The sequence below is a fragment of the Myxocyprinus asiaticus genome, chromosome 48 (genome assembly GCF_019703515.2).
Source record: "Myxocyprinus asiaticus isolate MX2 ecotype Aquarium Trade chromosome 48, UBuf_Myxa_2, whole genome shotgun sequence".
NCBI lineage: Eukaryota > Metazoa > Chordata > Actinopteri > Cypriniformes > Catostomidae > Myxocyprinus > Myxocyprinus asiaticus.
In genome coordinates, this window is record NC_059391.1 from 26,225,217 (window position 1) to 26,243,394 (window position 18,178).

Genomic DNA, 18,178 nt, shown 5'->3' on the forward strand with positions numbered 1-18,178 from the left:
TGATACCTTCATGATGTTATAAAGTGTTATCTGTGGTTATTATTAGATTCTCTTTACTGTAATACAGTGATGAAAATCATCCTGTCTGATGACATTTTTATAAATTTAAACAAATGCATTTTCAGCATAAATAAATTTCAGTATAACAAATGCTACCATGATTGATAAATACAACTGAAACTATATTTCTTACATTTCCGTAATGAGAAGCACACAGTGACAATAATGTCACCTAAAATAAAACACACACACACACACACACAAAAAAATAAGGAACTACAGAATCCCATGTAGACGCAGACAGCCTAAATATTGATCATGAGGAGACTAAAATGCACATCCAAGTGGGATTCTCTGGGGGTTTCAGGCGGATGAGAGAGAGAGAGAGAGAGAGAGAGAGAGAGCATCCTTCATCCTTCATGACGTCACGCCAGCAGCATCATCCGTTCGCTCCGTCTCCAGGTTCTCCTCTCCTCCGGCTCTCCGGTCTCCTCGAACCAGAAAAACACACCTCACCGTGAACCGTGTGTTTTCTCGTGGAAATGGCCGAACAGGAGGAGGTGGCCGCGCAGCCGACCGACTGTCTGGCGACGCTGAAAACCGAATCGGAGGCGCTGAAGACAAAACTGGAGGAGGAGAGAGCCAAACTGCACGATGTCGAGCGTAAGAGCGCAATTATATGATCGACACATCTCGGGATTTACCGTATGTGTGTTAAATGAAAACAGATGGTTTATTTCGGGGATGTTTAGAGTAAATCAGATCAGATGAGGAGGAGCGATCGGTCATTTCAAACCGATCAGGAAGGTGATGATGATAGTTGCGTTTTATTTATATAGAGGGCACTCATAATGTAGTTTGCATTTATTACAAGAATTATGCAATCCATATTTTATCACCAGTTTTATTTTATTATTATGCATCGAATTGCATTAATTTATATGAGTTATTATTTATTTATTAATCAGTAATTTATTTTGATTTTATTTTTCGAAAGTCTCGCGCACTAAAAAGACGATAAAACCCGAAACTAAAAAACAATCTGCCATTAATTTTGTGGCCTTTTCTCTTCTTTTTTGATTATATGATTAGCTAATGTATGGAATTGTATTTATTTTTATTAGCAGTTGTTTATTATGTATCAATCAATAATTTAATAATAATTATTATTTTTATTTTTTTAAAGATGCGTTGCCAGCTTAATATAATGACATCTCTGATAGCACACATACTGTACATCACCCATATGTCTACTGATGCATGTGTTTACATCTGAAAAATGTATTTTTTTTAGGTTGTTTGCTCATCTGCAATATCCCAGATAGCACTCATACATCTCTGGGATGTCTGTTTAAGAGCGTTTCAACTGGAAAGCATTGCATTTGCATCAAACATCTGCAAAACATCTTTAAAAGATCAGATTTACAAACATTCTCAATCATAAACGTCTCAAAGATATCTGCTGAGTGTCTTATTGACATCGGAGAGGAAACATCTTATAGACGTCCCAGATAGCACACATATATCTTCAAGATGTCTGTTTTAGATCTTTTAATCTTGAAAGCATCGCAATCTAATTAACATCTGCTAAACATCTGCTAAGCATCTTAGAAAGATCAGATTTAAAAACATTCTAAATCATAAACATCTCAAAGACATCTGCTGAACGTTTTATTGACATCTGAGAGGAAACGTCTTATAGAAGTATTGCAGATGAGCAAACAACCTAAAAAATACGTCTTCCAGATGTAAACACACACATCAAATAGACGTCTGGGTGTTGCGCATGTGCTATCTGGGACGTCTATAAGACATTTCCTCTCAGATGTCAATAAGACGTTCAGCAGATGTCTTTGAGACGTTTGTGATTTAGAATGTTTGTAAATCTGATCTTTTTAAGATGTTTAGCAGATGGTAATTAAAATGTGATGCTTTCCAGTAGGGGTGTGCAGCGAAGCATGTTCATATGACAAAATTATCTGTATCTGTCTCTGTATTCTGATATAACCGGGTGTGGGCGGGGCTTAAACCGGAAGTGTGTCAAAACTAAATGAAACGTCCATTTTTAAATGTTATAGACGTCCCAGATAGCACACATACATCTCGGAGATGTCTGTTTTAGATCTTTTTATCTGGAAAGCATCGCAATCTAATTAACATCTGCTAAACATCTTAAAAAGATCAGATTTACAAACATTCTAAATCATAAACGTCTCAAAGACATCTGCTGAACGTTTTATTGACATCTGAGAGGAAACGTCTTATAGAAGTATTGCAGATGAGCAAACAACCTAAAAAATACGTCTTCCAGATGTAAACACACACATCGAATAGACGTCTGGGTGTTGCACATGTGCTATCTGGGACGTCTATAAGACGTTTCCTCTCAGATGTCAATAAGACATTCAGCAGATGTCTTTGAGACGTTTATGATTGAGAATGTTTGTAAATCTGATCTTTTTAAGATGTTTAGCAGATGGTAATTAAAATGTGATGCTTTCCAGTAGGGGTGTGCAGCGAAGCATGTTCATATGACAAAATTATCTGTATCTGTCTCTGTATTCTGTTAGAACCGGGTGTGGGCGGGGCTTAAACCGGAAGTGTGTCAAACCTAAATGAAACATCCATTTTTAAATGTTACTCTGACATTTATAGTTTCTATTAATAAAATATGCCTTGTGGATTCCTTTTCAAAATAATAGCCTAATGATAATAATAATAATATATTATTATTATTATTATTATTATTATTATTATACAATTATTATTTAATTCTTTTTTTCTTACCAGATGAAGCTGAATTTGTAGGCCACATTTACTGTGGAATATGTTGTTAACTTTGGTTTCTCCTGGTATTTCTGATATTAATATCTGCCTGAAACAGAATTTTAGTTTGTCTGTGCATGTATAACAACAGTATTCTGGAGGCTGGAGGTGTCACGCGAAATGTGAAATGTCAAGCACACATTTTATAGTGAATAATAAATACAAATTCAAGCATTAAAATAAATATAATAAATCAATATAACCTACAAACAGGGGAAAGTCCCATAGGTCTATCGGGAATTTTTACGATAGGACACCATTATTTAGTTAAATAATAATAATAATAATGATAGATAGAATACTCTATTGGTATTTAAACCTTTATGGAGCATTTTAACTTTTTCGGAATAAAGTCAACCAGATAATTACCTTAATCGCTGATGTGGATATAAATGTGGTCAACTTTAAGAGACAGATAGACAAGCTCCAATGTGAAATCATCACATCACTGTAATTTTTAATATGTTTATTTAAAATGTTGCCTGATCCTTGTGCTTCTTGGATAATCAGTCAAACTAATATTTTGTATATTATTCGGATGAATCCGATATTTGTTTTGAAGTCATTATTCGTGCCTTTCCAAATAGGGTATTCGGCTTCGGGCACATCCCTACTTTCCAGATGAAAAGATCTAAAACAGACATCTCAGAGATGTTCGTGTGCTATCTGGGGTGGCAGTCTGCATGCAGATTCAGGATAAAACCTGAAAATAAACAAACAAAGTGGCATTAAAATTGTGGCTTTTATTCAAACAGTGCATCAAGTGGCGGATAAGATGGAGGCTTTGGGTCAGTTTGTCATGAAGACCAGACGAACCCTGAAAGGCCATGGAAATAAAGTGTTGTGTATGGACTGGTGTAAAGACAAGAGGAGAATCGTCAGTTCATCTCAGGTCAGTCTATAAACGATGTCAAATATGTATTCAAGTATGCAGTCAAGTAGATCGTAAGCAGCTACCTCTCTTAAACTGAACTGAAAGTAATCGGAGTAGTGATGTCCGTTATGCAAACGAATCATTCTTTCGAGTCGGTTCAGTTCAATAAATTGGTAGAATCGAATCAGTTCACAAAACGGTCTGAACAGTTTGTTTGTGAAGCTCACTAACTGAACCGAGAATCGGTTTCAGAGGCTGTGGAGTGAATCTAGCACTGATCTGTGGTCAGTTTTTGCCATTATTCATTCAAACGCCCTCTTGTCATTTGCTTTCACAGTGACATTGTTAAATGCTTTGCTCTTTATTTAAATAATGTAAGTAGTCTATTTTATCTTTAACAGTTTTATCTAAATATTTTCTCTTTTCAGGATGGAAAGGTGATTGTATGGGATGCATTTACAACAAATAAGGTAAATACAGTGACTTAAGAAAAAATACATACGGCTATTTCAGTCATTTAAAGGGGCCTGATAAGAAATGTTTTCATCGAGTTCCACCTATAACATCAATTGAATTTGCACCAGAAACATAATTTAAAAAGTTCTAATATAGTTTTACATGAAAAATGTCCACCCTCTCTCTAATCCTTTGAAATAAATGGGTAATTTTTTGCATCAACTAATTTTAACTAATTTTACAATTAAATATTTTTACAGCTCCATTGTCATTGGTTGTTTTAAATGTCTTGACAGGAGCATGCAGTGACCATGCCCTGCACATGGGTCATGGCCTGTGCTTATGCCCCCTCTGGATGTGCAGTAGCTTGCGGGTGAGCCTAATAGTCAACTTTGTTGCATTGTGAACCCCACTCACGTTTTGTGTAGTAAATATGTTTTATTTTTTTCATGTCAGTTTTATTAATTTTATGTTGTTGTTGTTGTTTCAGTGGGCTGGACAACAAGTGCTCTGTATACCCTCTATCCCTGGACAAGAACGAGAACCTTGCAGCCAAGAAGAAATCAGTGGCCATGCACACAAACTATCTGTCTGCATGCTGCTTCACCAACTCAGATATGCAGGTAAGGCCCATCAGAGGATGAAATAATTCAAAGTGTTTTGCATTTATTGAACATTGCCATATTGGACCTTGCTAATGGTTCTGGTTTGTTTTGTGTTTGCGTTAGATCTTGACATCAAGCGGCGATGGCACATGTGCTCTGTGGGACGTGGAGAGCGGTCAGATGCTGCAGAGTTTCCACGGACATGCAGCTGATGTGTTGTGTCTGGATCTTGCACCCTCTGAGACAGGAAACACCTTTGTGTCAGGGGTGAGAACAACACTGCCAGTGCAGAACACAGCCTATCCAAACCTCACCACAAACAAACCAATGCCAAACATTACCTTATGGAAACTTAAAGACAACATGAAATCTAAATTGACTCTATTCACTTTCTTAATACATGTTCCTGGTCTTATTTTGCTTAATTTATCAGTGCATGTTATTCCAAATAGAAAACTGTTTGTTTGATGACTTGGACCAAATAATAAAGAAAAGCAGCGAATAAGTGCCCAGCATATAGATGGGAACTCCTTTAATACTGTTTAAAAAGCATCCCAGGGTGATACCTCAAGAAGTTGGTTGAGAAAATGTCAAGAGTACATGTCTGCAAATTCTAGGCAAAGGGTGAGTACTTTGAAGATGCTAAAATATAACACAGTTTTGATTTATTTTGGATTTTGTTTAGTCACAACATAATTCCCATAGTTCCATTTATGTTATTCCATAGTTTTGATGACTTTACTATTATTCTAAAATGTGAAAAAAAAATTATAATAAAGAATGAGTAAGTGTTTCAAAACTTTTGACCGGTAGTGTATATCAACTATAATAACTTGCTCCACCTCTAAAAACAACCGAGCAATGCAATGGCAACCACCCAGAACACCCTAGGAACCACATTATAAATGCACTAGCAACCAATTATGTTTAGAACACCTTAGTAACCACATAGCAATGCAATGTAAATCGAACAGAACACCCTTTGTAACACCCTAGCAACCACCCAGAACACCCTAGAAACCACATTTAAAACATCCTAACATCAATCAAAACACCTTAGCAACCTCAGAGCAATGCCCTAGCAACCACCCAAAACATCCTAGAAACCCCATTAAAAATACACCTACATTGCAATAGCATAGCAATGCCATAGAAACCACCCAGAACATCCTAGCAACGACTTTGCAAATGCCCAGAACATCCTAGAAACCACATTAAAAACACAATTACATAGCTCAAAACACCATAGCAACCGCATAGCAATGCTATTGCAACCACTCAGAACACCTTAACAGCCAACTAACTACACCAAAGTGACCACCCAGAACACCCTAGAAACCACATTAAAAAAGTACCATAACATTGCTCAAATAACCTTAGCAACCACCTAGCAATTCCCTAGCAACCACCCAAAACATTCTAGAAAACCTTTAAAAATGCACATACATTGCTCAAAAAACCTTACCAAATGCATAATGCCATGGCAACCACCCAGAACACTATAGCAATGCTCTAGCAACTGCCTAGAGCACCCAAGAAACCACATTAAAAATGCACTAACATTGCTCAAAACACCTTAGTAACCACCTAGCAATGCCCTAGCAACCACCCAAAACATCATAGAAACGCCTTTAAAAATGCACATACATCACTCAGAACACTTTACCAAACACATAATGCCATGGCAACCACCCAGAACACCCTAGATAGTACATTAAAAACACACTAACATTGCTCAGAACATCTTAGCAACGCCATGGCATCCACCAAGAATACCCTAGCAATGCCCAAGCAACCATCAAGAACACCCTAACAATGCCCTAGCAACCACCAAGAACACCATAGAAACCACATTAAAAACATGTTTACATCGTTCAAAACACCTAAGCAAATGCATGACAATGCCATGGCAACCACCAAAAACACCCTAGCAATGCCCTAGCAACTGCCTAGAACACCCTAGAAACTACATTAACAATGCAATAACATTGCTCAAAACACCTTAGCAACCGCATAGCAATGCCATGGCAACCACCCTGAACACCCTAGAAACTCCTTTAAAAATGCAATTACATTGCTCAAAACACTTAAGCAAATGCATGACAATGCCATGGCAACCACCTAGAGCACCCTAGCAATGTACTAGCAACTGCCCAGAACACCCTAGAAACCACATTAAAAACGCACTAACATTGCTCAAAACACCTTAGCAACCACCTAGCAATGCCTTAGCAACCACCTAAAACATCATAGGAACACCTTTAAAAATGCACTTCACTCAAAACACCTTACCAAACACATAATGCCATGGCAACCACCCACAACACTCTAGAGAGTACATTAAAAACACACTAACATTGCTCAGAACACCTTAGCAACCGCATAACAATGCCATGGCAACCACCAAGAATACCCTAGCAATGCCCTAGCAACCACCAAGAACACCCTAACAATGCCCTAGCAACTGCCTAGAACACCCTAGAAACCACATTTAAAATGCCCTAACATTGCTCAAAACACCTTAGCAGCCACCTAGCAATACCCTAGCAATCACCCAAAACATCCTAGACATGCCTTTAAAAACTCACTTACATCGCTCAAAACACATAAGCAAATGCATAGCAATGCCATGGCAACCACCCAGAACATCGTAGCAACTGCCCTGAACAGCCTAGAAACCACATTAAAAACGCACTAACATTGCTCAAAACACCTTACCAACCACCTAGCAATGCCCTAGCAAGTGTAACGGTGGCCAGCTGGTACGTGCTGTGCAGTGTGTGTAAACCTCACTCCCCAAGCCTCAAGAGGCGCAGTAGCGACTGACGCTAGAGGCTGTAGCCTTTAGCCTCCTCGTTAGCGTGCCCGCCTCCCATGCTGGAGACTCTGGTTCAAATCCCATTTGGAGTGGGTTGAGCAAGACCAATTACACAAGCACCACTCACATTTTCATCAGAGAATGGAAAAATCTAGTTAGGAGTAAATATTGCTACTCCCTGACAGTATAGGCCTAAATTCATAGATACATCTTTTGGCATTTTAAGATTCTAATTATGGCAATATTTACTCCCTTGATTAACCTTTTTTGGGGACATCAGCTTAAGGTTTAGCCAGGTTCACCTGGGGACATTTTGGTACCCACAAGTATAGCAAAACCTGCCCACACATTCACTCTTCTTCCAATTCAGTTTGCACACACAGACACATAAGCACGTTGGAGCTTGTTAACATGCCTGTTCAGTGACCCGTATGTTCTCCCATCTCTCTCAGGGCTGTGACAAGAAGGCTTGTGTGTGGGACATGCGCACAGGACAATGTGTCCAGTCTTTTGAAACTCATGAATCGGACGTCAACAGTGTGCGGTAAGTATGTCCACAGGATTCATCTTTTATCATCGCAGAGCAAAAACCGTGAAGTGACTTTGTGTCTTTCAGGATTGAGTGACAGTTAAGGACTTTAGGTGCGGGTAAATATTTATAGTTTGGGCAAACGCTAAATTGTCAGCACCATCTTTGGGTACTGTTTAAGGAGTGAGGAATTTGCATTCATTCTCGCTGCAGGTACTATCCAAGCGGAGATGCTTTCGCTTCGGGCTCTGACGACGCCACCGTGAGTCTCTTGCTATGTTCGAAATATTTTTGCAGTATGCGGTATGCATCAAACATAAATACTGTATTAGCATCTCTTTTTTGACTCAATATTTTTATTTTTTTATTTCTTTTTTTCTCCCCAAATTGGAATGCCCAATTCCTAATGCACTCTAAGTCCTCGTGGTGACGTAGTGACTCGCCTCAATCCGGGCGGCGGAGGACGAATCTCAGCTGTCTCCGCGTCTGAGACCGTCAATCCGCGCATCTTATCACGTGGCTTGTTGAGCGCGTTACCGCGGAGACGTAGCGCATGTGGAGGCTTCACGCTATTCTCCGCGGCATCCATGCACAACTCACCACGTGCCCCACTGAGAGCGAGAACCACATTATAGCGACCACGAGGAGGTAACCCCATGTGACTCTACCCTCCCTAGCAACCGGGCCAATTTGGTTGCTTTGGAGACCTGGCTGGAGTCACTCAGCACGCCCTGGATTTGAACCAGGTGTGGTAGTCAGCGTCTTTACTCGCTGAGATACCCAGGCCCCCCTACTCAATATTTGATTAAACTGACAATGGACATTAAGACATTAATGTTGACATTTTACACAAAAATGTTATTTCTAACATGATAACTGAATTAAACATGAAACAGAACGAGGTCACGTGACAATGTGGCATGTACTGTTTGAAATGTTTATCATTGCATTATTCATACTGTTTCACATAATAGATTTATAGTCAATTTTCCCCTCGTTTTATGTGTTTATAGTGTCGTCTCTATGATCTGAGGGCAGACAGAGAGGTGGCCATTTATTCAAAAGAAAGCATCATATTTGGAGCATCTAGTGTGGACTTCTCCCTTAGTGGTAAGCACTGACACTGAGGGCATCTTTGGAATAGCAAACTACTTTACTATTTTTAGCAGTATGCTGTACATTAAAAAAATATTTAATAAAGCCTATTTTTAAGGTTTACGCATTTCAGTTTCATTAAAAAAATACATCAAATTGAATTGTGTAATTCTGAACAAAATTCAATTTAAGGAATATTCCGGGTTCAATACAAGTTAAGCTCAATCGACAGCATTTTTGGCATAATGTTGATTACTACAAAAGATTATTTCGACGATCAGGGTTTGAAATTAACTTTTTGACTCTCCGGCCACTGTGGCTAGTAGTTTCCAAGGTCACTAGCCACTCAGCATTTTCACTAGCCAAAATCCTCTGGCCCACAAAAAGTGATAAAGGTAACTGGAGACGGTAACTGCATGCATGTTTTTGGACATTTTATTTAAACAAGAATTATGTGAGTTCATCAGGACACAGGCCTAATGTTTTCAGACACCTTTAGGATGTCTGAAGGCAAACACGGCCAGTTAGAACAGGAGTAGGATTGAACAGGTCAATAACTTGTCCATAATTCATGGAGGTTTTAACCCCTTCATTAAATTTACCATTGTTCTATATTGTTTAACAGTGGCATTTGTTATGATAAGACCATTAACACAGGTAAGGTCATGCCCATGGGTGGCTTCACATTACTGTGGTTAATGATAGTCTTTTCTTAAAAAAAAAAAAAATGTTAATGTTATTGCAGTACAAAAAAAAAAATAAGAAAAAAACCTTTTAGTAAAGATGATGATGTATATTTTAAAAACTGATGATGTGTATTTGTCTCCTCTTTACCTCATTAGTGCTGTTGATAATGTAGGGGCTGTATATCAGTTTGAGAGGTTTGACTTTCTCATCATAGAGATTTATACTAGAATGTTCTCAGTAGAATTCAAATGGGCCACGTACTGTAAGTTTTGTGTTTTCCACCGGCCGCCACGATATCGAGTGAATTTTAACTGAATCACGCAAGTTTTGCTCTGCGCTGTTCCAGAGCTCTGGCGATATTTTTTTTTTTTTCTTTTTCTCCCAATTTGGAATGCCCAATTCCCAGTGTGCTTTTAAGTCCTCGTGATCGCGTAGTGATTCCCCTCAATCTGGGTGGCGGAGGATGCATCTGAGACCATCAACCCGCGCATCTTATCACGTGGCTTGTTGAGCGCGTTACCACGGAGACATAGCGCGTGTGGAGGCTTCACGCTATTCTCCGCGGCATCCATGCACAACTCACCACACGTCCCACCGAGAATGAACCACATTATAGCGACCATGAGGAGGTTACCCCATGTGACTCTACCCTCCCTAGCAACTGGATCAATTTGGTTGCTTGTTCATTTCAAACCCTGATGTAAAGTCAACAAACCCTAAAATGACTGTAAAAATTACAATTTAAACAACTTTACAGCTCAAATATTACATGAGTTTTAACCGAAGAATTAATGTAAGTGTTTTTATAAAATTATAAGCTTCACATTTCTGCCTTTAAACCCTCCAAAAATTGACCCCATTCACTTCCATCATAAGTGCCTCACTGTAAGCCAGATTTATGCTCTTTTAAAGAAAAGGAAGGACGGGTCGAATTTAATTTTTATGGTAATCAACATTATGCCACAAATGCTATTAATTGAGCATAACTTGTATTGAACCCGGAACATTCCTTTAATAAAACTTTTTATTTTAGTTTGTTAAAGATTACTCTGCTGAATTTGATTGAATTTTGTTATTAAAAAAAAAACCTTTAATCTTAAAATAGTGTTTTGAGTGCATGTATAATGTCCAAAGTTTGTGAATTTTCTGTATGCATGGAATAGCCACATGACTGACTACATTTGATGTAATGTACTACAGAGAACATTGCATGGAATACTACTGTATAATGTAAAATACTTTTATTTTGGAGCTGACAACTGGACACTACTTGCAGAATTAAACATGCAACGGATTGAGTTCATGTTACACCAATGTAGCATACTAGTACAGTTTGAGTTTCACATACTTTTTTTTTTTTTTAAGTAACCAGTACAATACTTTAAAGGGATAATTCACCCAAAAATGATAATTCAGTAATTGTTTACTCACCCCTGTTTTATGATAATATAACCCTACATGACTTTCTTGCTTTTTCTTAACACACAAATTTTGTGCTCAGTGATGTCATACAATGGCAGTTTAGGTGACCATCTCTTCAAGCTTCAAAAGGATGCAAAAGTATAATTCAGAAGTCCAGTAAATTATTCCATGAGACTCATGATTGTTCTGAAAGCATACGATGAGGTTTGGTGAGAAACAAACCAAAATCTAATGTATTATTTAGTGAAAATCTTGACCGACCGTTGCTCTCATGTGTGCGTTCATGAGACTGCATGAGAGCAACAGTTACGCTGCATCCTCTCGTGAGATGGAGCGTTCAAGTGAAACTCATTTTGTTTATCTAAAACAGCCCAGTTCTGGCAAACTAGCCGCAAACTTGCCACAAATTTGCCTTTCATAATTTTCACAAGCAAATGAGCTTGTGATTCGCCGCCAATGTTTGCCAGAAGTTTACAGCTCTCCACTAGTAGTGGTGAACCTGCAGCAAACCTTTGGCTATAATGGACAATTTGCCACAAGTTTGCATAAAATTTGCCATGAACTCTCGATTTTTGTAAAGGAGGTCTGCCACAGCTAGGCTAACAACAGAACACAACACAGCTGCATACAAACCAGAGAACAGAACTTACTAAACATGTCTGAAGAGTTTGTAGTCAGAGAATAGATGCATTTCTATGCCCAGCCTTATTTGTTTGAAATGGAGAACTCAATCAAACTGAGAGAGATAGACAGAGGAGGCTGAAGGCAGCTACAGTCACACTGTGTCTTAACCTGATGGAAAACGACACATGATTAAACGTATCTTTTCTATGTTAATCAGAGTTTTTGTCCTAACCAGCCGTGACGAGCAACAGGACATTATGTCCATTGCTTGTTTTTGTATTTGCGGTGTCGCGCTGGGTGACTTTGTCCGCTGTGAACTGGCACCGGTGTGAAAACTTTCTCATAACAGTATATTGAAGCCAGCATCTCACTTGCTGGTTAAAAACTACTTGATTTTGGCCGAGAATGTTACAGTTACATCATTTGGCTAAGGTCTCGCTCACACACACCGGTTCAGAATACAAAAGACGTGGCACATACCGGCGCCCTCCGCATTTCTCTCCGGTTCTTCCAGTTCACTTTCGGTAAGTGAAACATCCAAATCATTGCGGTCTCCTTTACTCTCTGTCTGACTGTAGCTTCTAAGTGTGTGTGTGTTGCTGCATCAGCTTCTTCTGTGTCTCTGTTTGATTTCCAAGTACTCTGGTTCAAACAAATACAGCAGGGCATAGAAATGTATCTGTTCTTCGACTACAAACTCAACAGACATATTTAAAAAGTTCTGTTCCCTGGTTTGTGTGCAGCTGTGTTGTGTTCTGTTATCAATATAGCTGTGACGGACCTGGTTTTAGATAAACAGAACAAGTTTTCGCTTGAACGCCCCATCTCGCGAGCAGATGCTGCGTAACTGTTGCTCTTGTGCAGTCTGAGAGCAAACAATGACTGAATTTTCATTTTTGGGTGAACCATCCCTTTAAGGTGCAATCAACACAAAGATGTCAAAGAACAAATGCTTTTTATTTATGAACATGAACTTATGAGTGCATTCACCACAGGGATCTTCTTCGACCAAAATGATCAAGAATCAGTCACTTTTTTAAGGAGATTATGCTATGCTTTTGTATTACACTTAGTGACAATTCTGTTTGTTGAGTGTTTCATCTGTGTTGCAGGGCGACTTCTGTTTGGTGGTTACAATGACTACACGATCAACGTGTGGGATGTTTTAAAGGGAACCCGCGTGTCCATCTTGTTTGGACATGAGAACAGAGTTAGCACCCTTCGAGTTTCACCGGACGGAACAGCATTCTGCTCAGGATCCTGGGATCATACATTACGAGTAAGGGGACAATTTAAAGTCAACATGAAATCAAAATTGACCATACAGTATTTATTAGGACTGTCATAAAATATTGATTATTTTCTCTTTATTTTTTGAGGCATCAATTTATCAACATTAGCCAACATTTAAATTAGAAGCCTAATTTGTGTGCTTTCCAATTCACTGTCAGTTGGCCCTCCGTTTAATGTAGTGTGATGTTGGCGTAATAGCTTTGGGAGACTACAAGGGGGTGATATCACATTTTCAGTACTTAATACTGAAGCAGGTTGCACACCGGACCAGAAGTCCTGCGTTGCGGGAATCAAGGCACAGGTATCACACTCAGGACGCGTCAATGCGATGCAGGTGGCAGTCCAAAGTTATGAATCTAGTCACCATACAAACAAAATTGATGAAGGTTTTTGTACTTCTTCAATAATGAACAAAGTGACATTGATGAGTTTGCAGGTTAGTGTATGAAACTGGTGTAACTACGCAAACTGAAGACGTTTACAATGCAATTTCTCTGTATGTAGCCTTGAATGGGTTTCAGTCAAGCTATCAAACCACAAAAAGATGTATTTGTAACTGAAAATACATTGCGTAGGCTATATGAAAGATACATATACACACGGGCCTGGGTAGCTCAGTGGTAAAATACGCTAGCTACCACCCCTGGAGTTCGCTAGTTCGCTAGTTCGAATCCCAGGGCGTGCTGAGTGACTCCAGCCAGGTCTCGTAAGCAACCAAATTGGCCCGGTTGCTAGGGAGGGTAGAGTCACATGGGGTAAACTCCTCGTGGTCGCTATAATGTGGTTCATTCTCAGTTGGACATGTGGTGATTTGAGTGTGGTTGCTGCGGTGGATGACATGAAGCCTCCACACGCAAGTATGTCTCCATGGCAACACACTCAACAAGCCATGTGATAAGATGCACAGGTTGACAGTCTCAGATGCAGAGGCAACTGGGATTCGTCCTCCCAGACTAAGGTGAATCACTATGTGACCACAAGGACTTAAAAGCACATTGGGAATTGGGCATTCCAAATTGGGAGAAAAAGGGGAAAAATCAAAAAATAAAAATATTGCTCCGCCTCTAAAACAACTTATGCTTTTGGATGACATTACCAAGCCCTTATTTTTTGAACCCCTCCCTTTCACACTTGCCTTTAACGCTGATTTTGTATCATCCAATTATTCCAGATGAATAAATTGAAGTCCCGCCATACATTTTTTAATATCTTGATTCACTCGGAAATACGTCTAATTATGGAAATGGCTTCCGAATAACCTTTATTGTTGACTTTTAAATGATATGTTGTTATGGTTTATTATTTTGATATTATTTTTTAAGCATGTTTAATGCAGTCTTTAAAAGCATACAGGAATAGTGAATATTTGCTGTTCACATAAATAACTAATTAATATGTAGGCTGTGTATAATATAATATATAATGACTGGTTGATAAATGACTTTTTCTTATCTATTCTTCCTTCAGATCTGGGCCTGACTCTGGAACATCATACTGCCTTTTAGCTTCAGCAATGTCAGATTTCTAGGCTTTATGACCGTCTCTGGAATTCACGATAACCACAGACTCTAATAGTGTGTTGAGTGCAGTAGAGTTTATGATAATGAAGGGACTGTAGTGCATCCGCATGACAAACCCAAATGAAATCCCACCTTTAGTGAGCACAATCGCCTAGTTCACCATGTGCTTGGTATTATGGGATGGCCTTCGTTAGACTTTTAGTGTTGATTTGGCCTCTATTTCTATGGCAGCAACTACCCCTCTACACTAGTATACTAATTTACTACTATATATGTACTGTATAAACATGTGGATACATTCAAACTAGAACATATGTATTTAGTTCAGGTAAGAATTGATTTTAACTACTGGTATTCATCTAAAAAATATATATAAATTACATTCCTTATTGTTTAGGTCTTTGCATGAGGCTGTCAGCTGAACAGAGACTCTTATGTGCCCTATTCTTACTAAGCATTTTGAATGAGTGAAACAGAGGCAGATGAAGGTGATATTGTTTAGCGGACACTATATCTGATATGCAAGCTAACCCAGTTATGCTCTATTGCTCATTATAGTCTGCCTGTCACTCAGTTATTATGGCACTAGTTGTTTCTTACTATAGCGAAGTGTATATACTATTATATCATATAGAATGTCACAACAACATAGATATCCCCACACTTAAATGAAATAAATGGATTTTAAACACATAAAGCACTGTGGCGTCTCTTACTGTCATATTTCAAATGTGCTTCATGATAATTTTATGAATATTTATTAATTTAATTACTATTTCAGTAAAAATAATAAGAGAAAAAAAAAGAAATCACACTCAACAGCTTAATTGTTTGTTTTTTTCTTCACACAAAGCTGTCATATGGCTTCAGAAAGTTTTTTTTGCTGTAGTTTTTAAAGAGATACTGTAGTTCACCCAAAAATTTAATTTCTATCATTATTTATTTAGCCTAAAGCTGCCCATTTTCTATTTTTGGATGCATAAATTGTGACATAATCCAAATGCAATTGCAAATTGTGTATTACCATTTGCATTTTCATTTACACAAACATACAATGTTTGCCAAATTTCAATTGGAATAGCAAAGTCCATTTGCAATTGCATTTCCTATGTCTTACAAGTTATGACCCTGTCATTTTGAAAAAGCAATATTAATTACCCCGTTTGCTATTTCACTTCCTCGGCGTCCCGTATGGACCCTGCCAAAATTCAAATTTATTAATTATTTAAACTTTCCACTAGGGATGGGAAATGATGCTGAGTGAAGCTCTGATGCTTTCTACTGTTTCAGGAAAAGTTTCAAAGGCTCGGGAGCAGTGTTGGGTGTAATCACTGTAATTAAATGACTTTTTCATTGAAAAAAGTAAAGTAAGGGATTACTCTTAATTTTTCAGTAATTTAATTACAGTTACTTCTGATGTAATTGCGTTAAATACTGTATAGACTATAGAACAATTCTATATAAAACAATAGTGAATTTAAAATCGAAATTTAACATCTTAATGTTAAAATGTATGTTTTCTCATTTAATGCAGCCCTTTTAAATTCTTTGGCCAGTTCATGAATAATTTATGTGATTTTAAATGATATATTTTAAAGAATTAAAAGAACAGTTTCATGTCTATCCTTATATTTTTCATCTGGTCGAGGTTGATATGGGCTTTAGAAAGTAATTAGTAATAAGTAATGCAGTTACTTTTCAGAAAGAGTAATTAGTACAGTAATGTAATTACACTGTAGAAGATGTAATTAGTAGTTAATAATTAATTACTTTTTAGAGTAACTTACCCAACACTGCTAGGGAGTGTCAAAAACCATCCGGTGGTTGGTCAAATATAAGGCAGTCATAAACTAGGGTGCGCAACTCTGTTGGATGGAGCGCCTGTTAAAGTTTTAATCCATTATGCACAAATAAAAGCCTTACAATGCTAAGTGTGTTCATTTTAAGCTTCTGATAATATGATTCACACATTAACGTGTATCAATGCATTTCAACAAGAGTGAATATTATTCAGTGTAATACTAATAAGAATGCAAATACATAAATATGACTAACAGAGTTGTTTGAGGCAAGTAAATAGTGTGTTCTAATTATTTTGTTGTTTTTATACAATTTGTAGACATGATATATGATAATGTAATATGAAAGCTGTTACATGAAGCGCTCACGTGACTGCACAGAAAGGGAGGCCTGAGATGCACGTGCAAAGGGAATTGCGATTCAAGTTGAATTTTGGCAGGCTTCATACGAGACGCAGAGGAAGTGAAATAGCAAAGGGGGCAATTAATATTGCTTTTTCAATATGACAGGGTCATAACTTGTAAGACATAGGAAGTGCAATTGCAAATGGACTTTGCTTTTCCAATTGAAATTTGGCAAATGTTTGTGTAAATGAAAGTGCAAATGGTAATACGCAATTTGCAATTGCATTTGGATTATGTCACAATTTATGCATCCAAAAATAGCAATTACAAATAAAATAAAAAATGTCTCCCCTTTTCTCCCCAATTCCCAATGCACTCTAAGTCCTCATGGTGACGTAGTGACTCGCCTCAATCCGGGTGGCGGAGGACGTATCTCAGTTGCCTCCGCATCTGAGACCGTCAATCCGCGTATCTTATCACATGGCTTGTTGAGCGTGTTACCGCGGAGACGTAGCACATGTGTAGGCTTCATGCCATCCACCGCAGCATCCATGCACAACTCACCACGCGCCCCACCGAGAGCAAGAACCACATTATAGCAACCACGAGGAGGTTAACCCAACATGACTCTACCCACCCTAGCAACCAGGCCAATTGGTTGCTTAGGAAGCCTGACTGGAGTCACTCAGCACACCCTGGATTCGAACATACGACTCCAGGTGTGGTAGTCAGCATCTTTACTTGCTGAGCTACCCAGGCCCCCAAATACAATTTGTTTTGAAAATAGTCCTGAAAACACTCCCATAGGGCTGCATGGGCTTCTGACCATCTCCAGATGCGACCTATTCGGATCCGATTTGAGCTTTGGCTGCGTTTAAAAATGTTAACTTGTGCGACAACACCATATGCGACTGCCCGACCGAATGTGATGTATTCATGCAAAACTATGAGTGCGGAGTGAGAAATATAAATTATTTTGACATAAACTTTATACTAAACGCCAGCTACTTCTGAATTTTGGACAACTATGAACGTAGAAGTCAGAAATGATTGTTTACGTTGCAAATATATCACAGAAAAGCTTTTTTTATTACAGTAAATGTGATCAAATGTGTACATGTGTCATTTATTACTGCACAAGCAAAATCTACATATTTAAAATCACATGAATTTCTGATTTCCATTTGCTGAGTTATGGTTGTTGTTGCTGTTCATTACCATAATAATAACTATAAAACAGTACGAATAATAAATAACATTATTAATAATAAATACTGAGTGAACA

The 18,178-nt window shown here is 38.2% G+C and overlaps 1 protein-coding gene across 1 annotated transcript; it reads left to right on the forward strand.

Moving 5' to 3' along the window:
- Positions 1-420: 420 nt before the first annotated feature.
- Positions 421-15,437, forward strand: LOC127437272 (guanine nucleotide-binding protein subunit beta-5a-like). The gene is made up of 11 exons (XM_051692099.1): positions 421-663; positions 3,582-3,718; positions 4,129-4,170; positions 4,453-4,529; positions 4,647-4,779; positions 4,885-5,028; positions 8,032-8,123; positions 8,322-8,370; positions 9,122-9,218; positions 13,049-13,215; positions 14,697-15,437. Exons 1-11 carry the CDS (start codon positions 543-545, stop codon positions 14,706-14,708), a joined length of 1,071 nt encoding a protein of 356 aa, XP_051548059.1. The 5' UTR covers positions 421-542; the 3' UTR covers positions 14,709-15,437.
- The last annotated feature ends 2,741 nt before the right edge of the window (positions 15,438-18,178 follow it).